The following is an 18,203-nucleotide window of genomic DNA, read 5'->3' on the forward strand; positions in this document are numbered from 1 at the left end:
GCGGATGGTGTTCTTGTGGACAATGGCGATGCCTCCTCCTGTCTGGTTGACGCGGTCCCTCCGGGTGATCTTGTATCCGTCTGGGATGGCGATGGCGATGTTGGGCGCTGAAGAGGCGTTCATCCAGGTTTCTGTGAGGAAGGCGACGTCTGGAGATGTGGTGTCGAGCAGGTTCCAGAGTTCCACGGCGTGTCTGTGGATGGAGTGGGTGTTGAGCAGGATGCACTTCAGGTGGTTGCTGCTGGTGCTTGGTTTGGCGGGCGCGGTGCGGGTCTGGATGCAGGAGAACTTGCAGGATTGGCAGGTGAAGGGTCCGTGGGTGCGTCTTGGGGCGGCACGGCAGCACCCGGGGATCCGGCCGGTGTTGAGTGCGAGGAGGGTGGCGGCGCTGTAGGTCTTGCGGGTGGGCTGGCCTCTGCGGGGGCCAGGGGGTCTGGCGCTGGGCGCGAGCCAGGCGCGGACGGGCGCAGACAGGCTTGCCTTAGGCGCGCCTTTGGCGCGCCAGCGGCGCGGCCGCTGCGCGGCCTCCATAAGAGTGGGAGAGGGAGGGAGGAGCAGCTGGGAGGAGGGAGCGGGGTGGCCAATGGGGAGCGAGGGGGGGCAGAGCTACGGGACGCGGCGGCGGGAAACGGCGGCGGGAAACAGGGGGAGACGCTGGGCGCAGGGACCCAGAAACAGGACCAGACTGGGCAAAAGAAGGTGAAGATAGCGAAAAAGGCGGCAACAGGACACAGGTAAGGAGCAGCGGTCAGCGGTCACACAGGGGCTGCGTGGCGGTGAGGGGAGCGACCTGCCTGGTGAACAGGGTCAGAGGTCGCTCTCTCTACCGCTGCGCGGCCTCCATAAGAGTGGGAGAGGGAGGGAGGAGCAGCTGGGAGGTGGGAGCGGGGCGGCCAATGGGGAGCGAGGGGGGCGGAGCTACGGGACGCTGCGGCGGGAAACGGCGGCGGGAAACGGCGGCGGGAAACAGGGGGAGACGCTGGGCGCAGGGACCCAGAAACAGGACCAGACTGGGCAAAAGAAGGTGAGGATAGCGAAAAAGTCAGCAACAGGACACAGGTAAGGAGCAGCGGTCACACAGGGGCTGCGTGGCGGTGAGAGGAGCGACCTGCCTGGTGAACATATTGAAGCATACCCAGTCTTGGTATGGCTCTATGGCTCTCCTTGTAACTGTTGGAGAAGTAATTTGGGTATGTGAAAGGGATCCAAATCCATAGGTGTAGCTTCCAACTGTCAATCTGGGAGTTTGTCCGACATTTCTCTATGGAATATATATAACTACAGCCCCACCAAAATCAACACAGCAGTGAGGCTGCCAAATTACTAGCAACTGCCTAAGATGGATGGGCGAAGCCATTGGCACCTGGTGGTGGGTGGCGATCTGCAACCATGGCATATTTCACATTGTGCCTTCACTGACAGTTACCTGTACTGTGAACATGTTACACCCCAAGCTGTCAATCTGGATGTAGTTAGTGTATGCTGTCCCCGTGGGTGACTGGATGTGAGTGCATGGAGACTGGTGTTGGAATTATGGGCAGTGTTTTCCCAGAATTTTCATTGACTGCTTTGTGCCTGCGCACACCCAGTACAAAAGATTCTCCCACCTTGCTCCGTTCCCATTGCTGATATGGCAGCGAAGAGTGGGCCCAGCATTGTCCCTGGACCTACTTCTTCGTGCCAGGCTATGGAAGAACAGTCCTGTGGAAGCTAGGCTCTAAGGAGATCCTGTTGTTTTCTCTGCTGACACTGTAGAAGAGCAGGGCTACAGATCCGGCTGCCTAGTAAGGAAGCATGCAAGTAGTTCAAAGGTGCTGCACAAATTCATTCAACAAAGACAACATTCCAGCGGCCCAAACTAGGCAACCACTGTACAGTACAGGCAATCATAATGTTCAAGCACATAAAGTATTTAAACATTATGATACATGTATGTAGAGTTGCCACCATTAGTTGACTATACTTAGGGTTGCTACCAAGAACATTTTGGATTATCAGTGCCACTTTTTCTAGTGAAATTTACAAGCCATTTTCTTCATATTATAACGCACCAATTTTGATTCTGAACTTGTATTTTAGAGGTGGGCAAACCTGCAAATGAATAGGAAGCGCTGAGCCAAGGTTATGGCTTGAACCTAATTCAGAGCACAACACGAGCCATCCAAATATCTGGCTTGCAAATTGTGCAATAAACATCATGGAAAATATTATAAACACTCTTCAAAATTCGAAACTGCATTCCTTTACCATGTCGAATTGTTTCACTTCATTGTATTAGAACATATCAATGTGTGAGTGGCATTTATTAAAAGTCATAGTTTCTCTGCATGAACGTAGAAACATTTTTGAACCTCTCCACACTTTCTGCCCTGATGATGACTTTGTACATCTGTTGTCCAGCTGGCTGTGGTGGTGGCATTGCACGGCAGCTTGGATCAAAGCATACTACTTTGAAGCAGGTGACTGGTCTCAGGGAGCACTGCCGCAGCCTCATGTCAGCTGGCTTAGCTGCTACCAGCCACACCCCTGTTCTCTGTGCCTGCAACCCAACATCCAACACGAGAGCTGCTACCTTTGGCGGCGCCCCCCTTTCGAACCATCTGACTCCTTCCTCCAGATGCACGCCATCTGGAGATAGGAGGGAGATGGTTCGAATGTGAGGTGCAGGCGCAGAACAGCTTTTGGTGCCACCATCAGCCTGTCTGCTCACTGCAATGCGAATTTAACATTTACAGCAGTGAATTGCTCAGTAGAACCACCCTTGCTAAATACGATGCCCATGAACAAATATTGTCTCTTGGTTGCTCATGTTAATATCAGACATATGCCCCTCAACTACTCTCACCCTTGTTTGGAGGGAGTTGCGATATTCTCGTGTTGCTTTAATACGTGGGCTTATTGCCACCCTCCAAAGAAACCTCCAAACCTGCCATGAAAACCGTGCTCACTCTCCCTATTTTGTTATTTCTTTTTCTTTCACTTGGATGACCCTCCAAAACCACCGGTTCTCACCTTCCTTAGATAGGCACAAAAGGTTGTGAGGTATGTGACATAAGTGAGTGTTTTGATAAGCTCATTCCTTTTCAGCGCTGTCTCATTTCGGTTGTATTACTGGCCAATCCAAGCATACAATTAAGGCAGAGTGTAGAACTTTGGGCCTCATTACAACTTCGGCGGTCTTTTCACAGGACCCCCGAAACCGCTGCAGGCAAAAGACCACCAGTACTGGAGGTCTTTTGCCTGCCATATTAGGAGTGGCTCAGAGGAACAATCACCACAACATTGACGCTGGCTCGTAATTGAGCCGGCTGCAATGTTGTGGTGCGTCGGTGCAACAGCACCCGTCACGCATTTCACGGCCCGTAATTCAGGCAGTGAAGTGCGCTGTGCATAGGGGCCACTGCACTCCCCATGCCAAGAGCATGGCCAGTGCAGGGGCCCCCAGGGCCTCCCCGACACCCCCATTCCACCAGCGTTTCCATGGCGGTGTTTACTGCCATGGAAAGGCTGGCGGACGGGGACTAATAATCCCCAGGGCAGCGCTGCCCTGGCGGATTACAACTGCCAGGTCCACCAGGCTGCAGGCTGGATGCGCCTGGGGGTGTCGGCAGTTGGACCGTGGCGGCTGTGCCACAGTCTTAATGGGGCATTCGGTCACACCCTGTGTGCGGCGATCCGACCGCCATCGCGAGGCTGACAGTCTTAAGACCGCCAGCCTCATAATGAGGCTCTTTATGTCTACAGCTCACCTTGAGACTGATTTCAATTTGCAGTTTGAACACAAAGCTATTTGTGTTACATACCATGAAAGTATCAAATATTTTTGGAGGAAATATCCTTCAATCAATCAATCAATCACTGCATTTGTAAAGCGCGCTACACACCCGCGAGGGTCTCAAGGCGCTGGGGAGGGGGGATGCTACTGGTCGAAGAGCCAGGTCTTGAGGAGTCTTCTGAAGGCCAGCAGGTCCTGGGTCTGTCGTAGGATGGTGGGGAGAGTGTTCCAGGTCTTGGCGGCGAGGTAGGAGAAGGATCTGCCGCCGCCGGTGGTTTTTCGGATGCGGGGGATTGTGGCGAGGGCGAGGTTGGCTGAGCGGAGGCTTCGGGTGGGGGTGTGGAAGCTGAGTTGGTTGTTGAGGTAGGTGAGTCCGGTGTTGTGCAGTGCTTTGTGTGCGTGGATCAGGAGCTTGAAGGTGATCCTTTTGTTGAGCCTTCTGAAGAAAATGCTTTGTTATATGGTGTGGTTGTGTAGCTTTACCCTGTAATAAAGGCACAATTCCATATCAGGTCCAGTCGCTTTTGTTTGTAAAACCTTAGTTCAGGCCAGGGTAGCTGTGGCTCAGAGCAGTCAGGCTTAATCAAAGGGACAAGTTAATGCATTATGAAGTACCAAAACAGTTTACTAAGAAAAAAAGACAACACAATAAAAATGTGATATTAATTTATGAAAATAGGTTGTATTTTTATCTTTTACTTGACACCTCAATGCCAAAAATACACCAATAGGTTCAGAAGATACACATGTTTAAAGAAACAATAAATCACAGCTTTTCACTCAATGCAATAAATCACAGAAATCTAATTTGACTCACTGTTTCGGGTTAGCCACTACAAGTAAATTGAAAACAGCTACAGGGCACTCTTGTGGAGTCTAACTTCGATAGGGAGCCATTCACAGGAACCAAAAAGGTCCAGATGAACAATTAACTCACAGTTAAAGCAGTCTCCAGTTCAGGTCCCGGGCTTAAGGGTGAACTGCCATAGAAGAGGGATGCAGAATGCTGAAAATGCTCAAGGATGCTGAGGATCCTGAGACTGTGTCGGGGGTCTTCCTTGGCCTACAAACCGATAGGGTCAACTTTGGCCTCAGGGGTCAATGTTCCCCGAAGTCTGGGTGAACTCCTTTGACTTACAATAACTTGTGGCCTGGGAGACCTAGCTGCAGTACTATGACTCTTCCTGATCCAGCAGACTCAGGTGTAACTTTTCAGAGTAGGAACTCGGTCTCCCAGGCTGCACCTCAGTGTCTAGCGGCGATCAGGCTTCTAGGCACTGGGCCCTCAAAGGAGCAGGCTTCTCAGCTTTTATGTGACAAGGATTCAGCTAACTGACTCTTGGAGTCACCCTTTCTGCCTGGGGCTCAGTGATGACTTTTCCTCGAGCAGGACACCACAGGCACATTGCTTTCTTTGGAAGCACAAGGTGCAGCCGGTGCAGAACAGCTTTTGGTGCAGTCTCTCTTTGCTGGGTCCAATTTGTCGATACATCGAAATACCATGTTTAGTAGTCCCATTTGGAAGGTAGTACTGCTGAGTTGTCTGTATGTAACTCCATACTCGCCAATGGGGCAAATAGCCTTTCCACAGTAAAAAGAACGATGTGGGATTTTTACTGTCAGGGCATGCAAAGTTAACAAAACATTTCTATCATTAATATAATGCACCCTGCCTTTAAGGCTCAGTAAGCCTGACTTAGGGGTGACATGGACATTAAAAAGTAATGTGTTGAGTTTGCCATTGGTTTAAATGGCAAAGTTGAGTTAGCAGTTTAAACTGCACTGCCAGCCAGCAGTGGTGGGCTGTGAGCCATACTTTGCTTTGTCACGCTCATGGTGGCAAACCAAGTGCTGTAAGCCATGAAGGATATTGAACTTACAAACATTATGTACCCTTGGTTATATTAGGGACTTATAAGTAAGTTAACTTATACAAACTGTGGGTGAGCCAGTTAGACATATACGTTTTTAAAGGTCATAACAATATATTATTGAGGCCTAGTTGTTAGCACTTAGTGCACTTTCAGAGTCAACAAACTATCAGCATCAGTCCAAAAACTTGAGGGTAATCATGCAGAAAGAGGCATTTCCTTAGAAGCCAGTACTTCCAAAAAGCCATCACGCTGGGCACTGATTGGTGATCTTTATGCTGATTTGATGGTGCCCCTTTGAGTTCCCTCAGCCAATGAGAAACTATCATGCATGTGTACTTTCGTGCAAAATGTGGGCTCCGGGCTGGAGGCTGGAATGCCAGATCTGGTCTGCAGTGAACTCTGTAGTGTCCATATTTCTATTGTATTTTGCTTTGGTTCATTTTATATAGCACAGGCCTAGCTCCCATGAGCACCAGGTACTTTACAGAGATTATTTTTACTGCAGCATTGTGATACTGACACATATCAGTACAAAAATGTCTACACTTTCCATGAACAAAGTTTTTTCTGTGAATTTGCAAGATCGTTTTTTGTTTTTTTATAACAGTGACGAGCTACTGTTGCAAACAAATATGCTTTAGATTGGCAAGGAAGAATATCGTGCTTGTGACAACACTGGAGCACTACTGCAGCCGTATTTCAGAAGTTATCCCCGTGCTGCATTTCGTGCTGATTCACTTAAGAATTGCAGTCTTTAGATATACCCTCCCTACTGCCAATCTCATTCCGCATTTCAGAATACTTATGTGATTTATAACACATATATCTATAAATACACAAACAGCCATTGTCTTTTTACTGTTACAGCTCCCATAAGGGCCCTCTAGCAAGACTGAAACCATGCACTGCTATAGCTGTGTGATAAAACTTCCAAACACCCTGATAATGCACCTCTGTCTTGACTGTCATGTACTACTATCGCAGAACTCAAAACTACATAGATATTGTAAGTTCCCTGCAGTATGTTAGAGATACACCCTTTTGAGGATCAATTCAACTAGTTGCCATGCAACCCTCCTTGCTTCGCCAAAGAACAGGACAACTTAAACAGCATCACTATGCACATCCTTGGCACATAGAGAAAGCGTGATAAAGGTGCAGATCGGCAGGGCCAGGCTGGAAACCCAGTTCAGCCCTGGGAACCATGTTTAACCCAGCCCCACATAGATTGCACGAGGTGATGACTAGAATGGGGCATTCAGGACTTTCATGTGTACATCATGGCAGCCCATCTAGCTCTGACCTCAGACCCCTAGCCTGAGGCCCACCAGGGAAATGCCAGATTAGTAGAATGTCCAGTTCAGCCCGGCCAATTGGGGAATTAAGATGAGGCAATAGATTAATAAGAGTTGAGTATATATTAATAGAAATACGGGTCAACTGGTTTATCACCTATGTCCTGTGTCGCGACTAAAAATCGTATTACCTCTAACATTGCCTCTAATAGTCACAGGGATAACCAAATTCAAATGATGAATTCAAAGAAAAGAAAGATTGATACTGAATGAGGAATCGTCAAATATAACTTGACTGCTGAATTGTTTTGTGATTGAGCAAAACAGGAATATACTGTGTCTTGTATGTCCAGAGGAACATATGAAGAGTATAATGTAAGGTGACATTATTCCATGAAACATACATACAATTTTGACAGCCTCAAGGGAAGTGTAAAGCTGAGCGTGTAAATTTGCTGCAACAAAACATAATTGGGCAACAGTTGTTTTTATGCCAAACAAAAATCTGCGTCAGTATCCAAGATTAGTTTCGTGACAACCCAGGCAACAGACAAGGGAAAGAAAATTGTGAAAGAGTGATTGTACATTCTTACACAAAAGGCATGCCAGGAAGATCCCTGGTGGATAAAATCGGCCATTCACAACAGGCAGTTTTTAGAAGGGCAGATGACCTTCATTAGACATTGAAAATTCTCTCATTAATAGACTCACTGCCTTTGAGTTTTGAAGCTTTGGGATTGCTGAAAACTCTGATGTGTGCGATACTGCTCAACTGGTAATCTTTACTAAGAAATCAGCATAGAATTCATAGTTGTTGGCTTATGTCAAATGAAAGCCACAACAAATTGTTAGGACATTTTGCAGAGACGTTCAGCATACCACACTAAAATGTATGCTTTCTGAGAACAAAGTCAGTAGTCTAACAACTGGTGGTGTCCGACAATGACTTCGGAACACATCGGATTGGTTAGTCGAATGCTGAACTTGGTACCTGCACTCGTAAACAAAAACAACTGTGTGCAAAAACCAAGGTTGTCAAATACGTGATGAAAAGGTTGTTTCTACTGCATACTCTAAAGGAAGAGGCTCAGCCACAGATAGTTACAAGCACTACTTGCCAAGGTAGGATCGAACCACGATGATGTACTTTATTTCTGCAATGTTCCCCTGTTCAGTAGAGCAACCATATTGTCCTTATTGTGCCTGCTTCAGGAAATAAAAACCGTTGTGACAAGCAAAGATAAAAACATGTAAGCTTTGTAGACGATGATGAGTGGGTGAATGACATGGCATCCTTAGTTGACATCACCAAGGGGCATATTTATACTTTATGCGTCAAATTTGCATCATTTCTTTATGCAAATTCGGTGCAAAACTAACTCCATATTTATACTTTGGAGCTAGACCCGTCTAGCGCCAAAAATATGGAGTTAAAGTCATTTTTTGGACATAGAAACCTACCATGCGTCAATGAGATGCAAGGTAGTCGTTCCCATGCAAAAAATTACTCTATGGCCTTAGCGCCATATTTATCCCCCTGTGCTAAAATCATGCACGGAGGGAAGTAGGGGTCAAATAATGGTGCAAAGCTCGCTTTGCACCATTATTTAACGCCTAGGTCAGGGCAGGCGTTAGCTGACCTGTGGGCCTATTTCCATGGTGGAATACCATGGAATAAGCCCACAAGTGCCCTCCCCATGCCCCAGGAACACCCCCACCCACAACAGAGGGACAGCAGAAGATGGGGGACTCCATCCCAGATAAGTATAGGCAAGTACAGGTGAGTGCAATTGGGGGTCCTGAAATGGTGCCCCTTCATGGCACTGGGTGTAATTGGGGTGGTGGGTATGACTCCTGTGTTTTCTAAGACAGAAGTCATGGTATGGATGGTTTTGCGTCAGAAAATGACGCTAGGCTGGTTAGAGTCTTTTTTTTTTTTACTCTAACCTGCCTAACGTCATTTTTTGGTGCAAAACCCCCTTCTCCCATACTGCCACCCCCACCCGGCTAACGTCATTTTTTTTTACGCTGGCCTACCCTTTGCGCTGGCTTGCACCATTCCATAAATATGGTGCCCAGCTGGCGCTCAAGAATGGTGCAAGCTGGTGCAAAACGTTTTGATGCAAAACTGCATTAGTGCAGTTTTGCACCAAAAAATATATATATATCCCCAAGTTTTTTCTGGACTTGAAATTAAAAGTGTAAGGAAAGGACAATCTATATGAGCACGTCCAGCCATTTATTCTTAAACTGGGATTGATTCAAATGCAGGTGAATTAAAAGAATGTTGTTCGGTTCATAATACTGTGAAAGAGACATTCTGAGACCGCAAGCCTTGGCCAGTATTTGGCGCTGATTGAGAGTGCCAAATGAATTTGAGCACAGATTTCCAAATTTCAAGGAGATCGGTGACGAGTTGAAACTTCTTGGAAATTCATTTGGAAGGGATGTAACAATTCAGCTTTCCTGCACAGGATGCAGGTAACGTGCTTGCCCTAAAGAGGGCACTTGCATAATACAACACAATGTTTTTGATAACCAACTTTTATTGGAGTTTTTATACATTCGTAACAAACAAGCTAAGCCACATAGATTGCCAGCAGCTTTAGGCAGTACACAGTCTTCACTTACACACAGTTCAAACCTAAGTATCATTATACGTTCGCCATAATAAGGCCTAGCCTGTGGTATTCCCACCATCTGTCCAATATTTTGGAGTGTTTCTGCGGGCATCCCCATGCTGCATGCATATGTGGATTCCTCTTGCTGGGCACACCAGTCCACTCCTTCGTGCCATGTGGCCAGGGCAGGTGGCTGTGGGCTGTTCCACTGTCAGGTTATGTCTTTTTTTGCCACCAGGGTGGCCATGCCCATCATTAGACTCCCCCCCTAGTGTTCCCAGGTCCTCCACGATTCCCTGTAAGGCAATGTAAGGTGTCAGAGTGAATTGATGTCCTGGTACTCGGGAGAGGGTATCGCCAATCAGAATCCAGAAGTGTTCAGTGTGAGGGCACTGCCAGGTCACGTGAAGTAAATCAGCTTCAGAGTAGTCCCAGCATGGACAAGCAGGGGTTGCCACCCGGCCAGCATGCCAGGGGTGTTGGGGCGTAAAAGAGGAGGTGTGGATGAAGTTGAGCTGTATCAGCTGAAGGCAAGAGGGAACTGCCAGTTCACAGGGGCCATTTAGGTCTCACACCAATCAATTTCTTCAAGGGGACCACCTAGCTTTCACTCTTCTGTCTGAGGGGACCTTTCCAGTGTTCACCACAGGTAGTTTGGCCTTTAAAGGGTTATACTCGGGTAGGTCCACTAAGTCCGTTTTGTATTTTGCTAGGGCACGGCAGAATTGGAGGGATTTTTGGGCACACTGTCTTGGAGAGGTGAACCTGCATCTGCAGTCCCTAAAGGTACACGAGTGACTCCGATGCAGACGCCCCCCAGAGGAAGCCCTCCAGTTGCATTGTGTGGCGGAGGAATCAGCCGTGTCAAAGGAGAGTCTGGTGGGTCAAGCTACCTACCCAACCCGTGATGTTTTTTATTGCCCGCCAAGGAAGGGTCCTTATTCTTGTAATTTCATGGCGGTCTTGGGGAATTGGGTCTCCGTACAGCAGTCTTGCCACTGTGTCCAGCCCTATAAGGGAGAGTTTTCCACGGTATGCTGAATCATTCCAGCATTCCAACTTCCACACAGGCAGTCGTTCATCACCAGGACATGGGCTGCTTGAAAGAGTAATTGCATGTCAGCCATTCCCATCCCTCCATCAAGAGCCGGGAGTGGGCAGATCATCGTGGCTGTCAGTGGATGTTGTAGGCGGTGTTTATCAGCCCACAGAAAAGAGCGGATGTCCCCAGATAAGCTGTGAACCAGGGGTTAGGGATCGTCATCAGGACGTTTTGGAGGGTATACAAGAATTGTGGTATGACCATCATTTTAAAAAAGGAAACTAGCCGTAGGCATAGGGTCCCAGAAGATGGGGAATCGTTAGGAACAGCAGTACGTCGTCATCATAAAGTGGGGTTTAGACCTTGAAGCTGTCTCCCCAATCGCAGCTGCAAATATGGGACCTATTGACATTTTAAAGACCATATGTTGTACAACATTTCCCAAATATTGAAAACAAGCAGTTCAGTATATTACACTTTATGGCAGCACATTTTGCTATGAACAGCTTTTTTGGAGAATGAAAAATAACAAAAAAAGATCAAGATTACTTTAAACAGTTGGCCATCTCACTGGTATATATTCCTCATTGTCACATCAATTATCCCAGCAGACATTAACAAAATCTGTAAGTGAAAACAATGCCAGGTATCTCATTAACTCTAATGTCAGATTCACTGCACTTTTAAGAAAGCAATACCAGTCTAATTTCTGAGGGATTTCTTCTTGCACCCTTTATTGAGGAGAGAAAGCTGTTAAAACTCCCAGTAACAAGATGACAGTTTTTAACATACAGACTGCTGATAACCTGGGATAATCTTAATAAACCATTTAGAAATCTGGCTGTCTGTTTTTTTATGTTGAAACCTACCAGACAGTGCAGCTGTCTGGTTAGTTAAAGACATCTTGGGAACATTATAAAAAGCTTCCCCGGGACGCATTCCACCCATTGCTTACCACTGGATTTGCGTTTTGTAACTCACACTTGTATGCTTTCTATTTGCTGGCTTTATTTGTTTTAAGCTGTCAAGCTTGAGCTCGTCCTTCCTGAGAAGCATAGTCTGTTTACTGTGTTCTTCCACCAATGGCTCACTTTCGCTAAACAGGCCTTTAAATCTCATACTTATCTTGTCACATTTGCTGTGCATTCAAAGACAGAGGTCAAATATCAGACTCTGTCTTCTGAGGGACTTTGGTGTTTACTTTTCTTTCTTTGACTTCAAAGTGAGATGATTTATGTGCCAATCTTGCTATGAAAGGATATGTGACAATCTTGCTGCAAAAGAAAGGCTTTTTTCTAGCATGCAACAAAACGTAAATGCCTGTAAATTAACTGTGCAGATATTTCAGGATATATTAGAATTAGGAAAGCACTCATAAAGCATTTTTTTGTAATTATGACGTGTGGTGGAAATAAATATTTTCATATGATCAAAACAAATCAATACTCTAAGTGATGACATTTCCACACGTTGTTTGTGCGCTGTATACTTTTATCTGTAAAACAGTATGTCTGTGCAAATGTAATGGTAATTTCAATTGAAAATGTGTTATCTGTAATGGCCACACTATGCCTACTCTACTTTATATCACTGCACTCTACTCTGCACCACTCCACTTCTCTCCACTCTAGTCTGCACCACTCCACTCTTTGCCACTGAACTCTGTGCCACTCCATTCTGCATTATTGTACTCTACTCTACTCTGCACCACTCCACTCAACCCCACTGTACTCTATGCCACTTCAATCTAAGCCTCTCTACTCTACTGTGCCCTACTGTACTCTATGCCAATACACTTTACTCCACTCTACTCTGTACCACTGCAATCTTTGCCACTGCACTCTACATCACTCGCGTCTAGACCCCTCCACACTACTATGGACCACTCCACCCTATGCCACTCCACAACACTGCACTCTATGCCACTGAACTTTATGACAATACGCTATATGCCAGAGCACTCTACTCTTTAATACTACACTTTATGTCACTGGACCCTACACTAATCTACTCTACGCCACTCTAATCTACTCTGCACCACTGCACTCTACACCACTTTAATCTAGACTACTACACTCTATCTCACCATACTCTAAGGCACTGCACTATTGCACCACTACACTCTACCCTGGCCCTCTCCACTCTGAGCCACTTTACTCTGAAACATTCTACTCTACACCACTTCACTCTATGCCACTAAACTCCCCTCTGCGCCACTCCACTCTATGCAACTCCACTCTTCGCCACTCCATTCTGTGCCACTCCACTCTACGCCACTGAACTCTACTCTGCGTCCCTCCACTCAATGCCAGTACACTGTATGCCACTGCACTCTATACTACTGCAATCTACGCTACAGCACTAAACACAAGTGCACTCTACTCTGCACCATTCTACGCCACTCCATGCCACTCTGTTCTGCAACACTCTACGCTATTACACTCTAAGCCACTGCGCTCTATGCCAATACACTTTACCCTAATGCACTCTATTCTGTACCACTCCACAATATGCCATTGTGCTCTATGCCAATTCACTCCACACTTCTCTAATCTACTCTGCACCACTACACTGTACGCCACTCCACTCTACACCACTGCACTCTACACCACTCAGCATTTTGCTAAAGCACTCTACTCTTCACCACTCCACTCTACCATGCACTTCTCCTTTCTAACCACTCTACTCGACTCTGTGCCACTTCACTCTATGCCACTGCACTCTATGCCACTGCAATTTACACTGCACCACTGTACTTTACGCCACACTACTCTACTCTGCACCACTCTACTGAATAACACGCTACTTTAAACCACTGTACGCTATGCCAGTGCATGCTATGTCAATCTACTCTGCACCACTGCACTCTATTCCACTATATTCTTCTATGCAACACTCTATTCTATGCCACTGTACTCTATACCACTCTAATCTACACCACTTTACTCCATGCCACTGCACTCTACCCCACTCTACTCTGCACCACTACACTCTACGGCACTCTACACAACACTGCACTCTCGCCACTGAACTCTATGCCACTCTACTCTTTACTACTGCAATATACACCACTCTAATCTACACCACTTTACTCCACGCCACTGCACTCTATGCCACTTTACACCACTGCACTCTACAGCACTCTAATGTGCAACACTGCATTCTCTGCCACTGAACTCTATGCCACTCTCCTCTTTACCACTGCACTCCAACCCATGGCACTCTATGCCACTGCACTCTACTTTGCACTACTCTACTCCACATCACTATACTGCACTCTATACCACTTCACTCTATGCATCTGCACCCTATGTCACTCTACTATGCAGCACTCTACTCTACACCACTGCACTCTACTCTGCACCACTCTACACTACTACACTCTATGCCACTATACTTTGCACCACTCTAATCTACGCCACTGCACTCTACGCCACTGCACCATGTGCCACTCTACTCTGCACCACTCGGTGCCACTGCACTCTATGCCACTCTACTCTGCACCACCGCAGCCTACACCGCTGCACTTACGACACTCACTGTACTCTGTGCCACTGCACTCTATGCCACTCTACTCAACTCTGCACCACTCCACTCTAAGCCACTGCACTCTACATCACCTCACTCTAGGCCATTCTAGTCTACTCTGCGCTACTGCACTCTAGGCCACTCTAGTCGACTCTTCTTCACTCTAATCTACGCCCCTGCATTCTATGGTGCTGCAAAACTCCACTCTATGACACTCCACTCTACGTCACTCTATGCCACAAACGTTTAGCTATGCTGAACAGCAGCAGCAGGCGTACAACATGGCTAAAACACTGGCAAAGCCGATAGCTCTTGCGTGGGCGAGACGTATTGACTCTGCCAATGCTTCTTCCAATTTGCGAGCCCACCAAAGTGCAGTGGGACTAGAGTTTCAACAGGTTTCAGCCTATTGTTGTCATTTTTAATGGTGTTTGGTTATTATCTATAGTATTCTTTCGTAGGAATAAATTGTCTTTTTATGTTTAGACTTTGTGACGCATCTCACTGTCACTTCCGTAAATGTGAAAACACTTCCTGTGATGCTCTGTCCGGCCAGTAGCTGAAGAAAATGTGTAACCTACCCCCTCTTACTTCCGGAGGTTGGACATCCCCTGAGTAAGAATTTCAGTCCATCTACGTTTATTGAGGTGAGCCATGATCACAACCCCCAGAAGACACTGAATCGTTAAATTAAAACCTAGGAAACGAAACTGTGTCTTTTAAAGGCATGGGTAGCTGGTAGAGTAGCCGCACAAGCCATAGAAACGACATTACATGAATAAAAAAATGAAATAATACTCACCGCATTTGACAGCTACCACCGCCACAAGCGCAATGACAAGAAGCAAGGCGACTGCCCCGCCCACCGACACCGGCACGACCCATGCGGGAGCTGTGGACGAAGAAGACTGACGTTTGTTTTCAATGACGCAATACTTACCAGCGGCAGAAAGACCCCTGGCCTATCAACTCTCCTCCCCCTTTCCGTGCCTCAGAGAACCTACATTGTCTCCAGTTTTACCCTAATTCTCAACTCCCTTTGCATATTCTTATTCAATGTTTGGATTTAATCTACTAATCTTTGTCAAAGCCTTCTGATACCATTACCCCCAAAAAGCAAGACATAAGCAAGGCTTACACATGAAAAAAAGTCATAGTTTACGCCTGCGTTCATGTGTGTCAATTGAGAAAACCACAATCTACTAGTGCATATCAATTAGGTTCCTTAAATCCATGTATAATTCATTACCTTCAAAGGCAAGGGAATGAGGTATCCGCGGGCATGACAAGTGCCCTCCTAATGCAAGTACAAGAAGCAGCATCGGCACCACCAGTAGGTGGCGCAAGCGAACAAAGAAACCCTTAAAAATACGTTTTTTTCAGCGAATGGGGAGCACTCAAGGGGCAAAAAGCTATTTTGCATGGAGTGCCGATCGCGTCGTTGCACTGCTGTTGCCCACGCCAGAGGACAGTATCGAAGGATGAGCCAGTGAAATGTAATGGAATGTTGTCCGAACATCTGCAAGAACTGCTGTACGCAACGCAAAGTATTCTAAGAAGGCCGTTTTCTCTAGTAAATGTTCCGGAAGTGGTGTAATTTATGGTGATGAGCAGAAGTTTGGGTAAGCGGATATGACGCAACGGGTAGGTTCTGATGAAGCAGCATAGAGGAGTTGGTATTTGTGTAGTAAGCTGATAACAAAGAAGTAACTTCGTCCTGATGGTAAGGTTATCTGTATAACCTTAAAATCAGTGGGGTGTTGCCCTGTGTCCTGGTAGGCAGTGAAGTAACGCAATATGACCCCCCCCAATGTGGAGAGGGTCAACAGATAATCATTGGCCTTAGGTTGATTGGGGACCCTCTGAAGGGTGTAGCCTATTAATAGAATAGACTTTAGGACCCTTGTGTTCTGGGCGGACTCTGAACAGGAACCAGGTGATATAAGGGGAGATGTCAGGGTGTGGTTCTGGGAACTATGACGTAATGTGTGTGTATGAATGGAGGTTGGAGAATGGACATGTTCAATGCTGCTCCTCTGTGTGGTGTAACTATCCGCATGCTCCAGGGCTGGGGAAGACACTACAAGGGGGTTTGGGGGGCCCTGAAGGGACGAGGGCCCTCCTGTGCCCCGGGGCTGCAGGGGCCTCCTTTACTCCCCTACTGGTTGGTAGCGGCATGTGTTGTCAAGGCTGTAACTTTGAGGGCTTTCACAAACCACCAGACATACATTTACTACACTTCTAGGAGTACTTGACATACAATAATTTGAACCAAACATAAATGGTGCAGGTAGTCTGAGGGTACATCCAGGATGGCCAGATCCGTGCCAGATTGTCAGCATAACCACTGGCTTATTTACATTTCACTTAACATGTAAATGATTTCCATTTAGATTAATTGTATGCACACTTATCCTTTGCCAATATACGACCCTTCAGGACCCCTTATGTAGTGCACTGAAATGACGCAATCTGCGTATATTTTGCATTGTGGAATATGCTACCAGGGCACCTCGAATGTCTACCTACCATCCTGCAGTTCAGGAAACAACGCAAAACATTGTTTTTTTTCACAAGAACAATCTCCTTTGTACCACCTCTTCATCTCTCACACAGGTTTGTTTTTACCTTCATTATCACAGACGCCAGCGCAAAGACGCACTTGGGCAACCAAGCGCTTTATAAGTTATCAATATCATGGTATGCTTAGTATGGGGTGAAATGTATGGAAAATAATTACTTTCAGGAAACCGAAGTGAGGAATATAATATGTTGTGAATTTTTCATGTTCCCAGCATTAGAAGTACGTAATATACCAGGGTTGTGCAAGTTGAGCTCAGAAAAGCCACATCTATGACACAACTTTAGGAAAACAATTAGCTTTGTAACCTAATTCCATTTAGCGACTTGTGCTGTGTACATTTAGCTCACAATAATGTCCCGAAATCTGTCATGGATCTGGCTACAGTGGACAAAAGGTTGGTCACACCAGTAACATACATTAGTGCACAGACTGTACATTTTTTTTGTTAAAAAAAAAAGGGGCATGAATTATTTACCCTATCATCAATATGCAGTTACTCATTAATTTTTATCAGAAAACTATAACTCCCTTCTGGAAAATGCTTTGTGAGTCGACCCCTCTATGTCTAATCTTAAACATGTTTATATCCGTGTTGAGCAGCATTTAATTTGCCAAGTAATACATTGCGCTCTGCTTGTCAGAGTCGAACTACATTCGTATAAGTCTTTCCTCCAACCTTATATCTATCCAGGTTTGTGCAAAGAAACCTGCATTTACCCGCATCCTTTACTGTGGCATTGTCTTGGGTGGCCGGCGGGGGTCGAGTGGTGTATTCTGCAGGCAAAAAGAGAGAAAGATGGAGTGATAACATATTTAGTTGGAAAATAATGCATGTTAGGGGTACCAGCATCAATGCAGCTCAAAGAGGCAAGCGGAAAAGTCAGTCACTCCTAGTGAAATATCGTTACTTTTAATTTCAGCCGACCCGCCAGGCTCGGGTTTTTCAGAAAAACTATGGCCCATATTTATACTTTTCTTAGCGCCTCGTTTGCGTCATTTTGTGACCCAACAGCAGCGCAAACTTACAAAATGCAATTGTATTTTGTAAGTTTGTGCCGATTTTGCGTCAAAACCGACGCAAATGAGGCGCTAAAAAATTATAAATATGGTCTTATGTACACATATGAAGGAGCTTTGTTAAATCCTCTACCCGACGCAGCGCAGAGCAAGTGGAAATGGATTGACCGACTTTAGCCATCAGCTCCCTTCATTGTGAGTGACGCCATTCTAAGCTACGGTGTACTTCCAGCTAAAGCTGCTGGGGCGATCTCCAATTCATTTCTCCTTTCATTTCACGTGTTTTGTAAGTGTATTTTTGCCCTGAGTAGTTTTTACAGTTTTTTTGTGCAAGCATATCAGCATTATCTTCAGACTGCAGCATCGTTACCTTTTGTCACTTTTAAATGTTTAACAGCTATTTCATGTTTGCAAAACAAATTAATCAACCGTCGAAGGATTGTCGAGAATATCAGGCCCAACAATAC

General features: G+C 46.1%; 1 protein-coding gene across 3 annotated transcripts in view; it reads right to left on the reverse strand.

Annotated features, from left to right (window-relative positions):
- C4_2H19orf38 (chromosome 4_2 C19orf38 homolog) overlaps positions 1–18,203 on the reverse strand; it is a 67,461-nt gene that overhangs the window by 26,150 nt on the left and 23,108 nt on the right. For all 3 annotated transcript variants that reach the window (XR_011202796.1, XM_069231527.1, XM_069231528.1), the window contains 2 exons: positions 17,437–17,493; positions 14,938–15,027 (listed from right to left, as the gene is read on the reverse strand). Coding sequence is in view for 2 of the 3 variants with exons in the window: in XM_069231527.1 (XP_069087628.1) it covers positions 14,938–15,027; positions 17,437–17,493 (147 nt within the window). In the remaining variant the exon portion in view is untranslated. The remainder of the gene's footprint in view (positions 1–14,937; positions 15,028–17,436; positions 17,494–18,203) is intronic.

Source organism: Pleurodeles waltl, chromosome 4_2, assembly GCF_031143425.1.
Source record: "Pleurodeles waltl isolate 20211129_DDA chromosome 4_2, aPleWal1.hap1.20221129, whole genome shotgun sequence".
Classification (NCBI taxonomy): Eukaryota; Metazoa; Chordata; class Amphibia; order Caudata; family Salamandridae; genus Pleurodeles; species Pleurodeles waltl.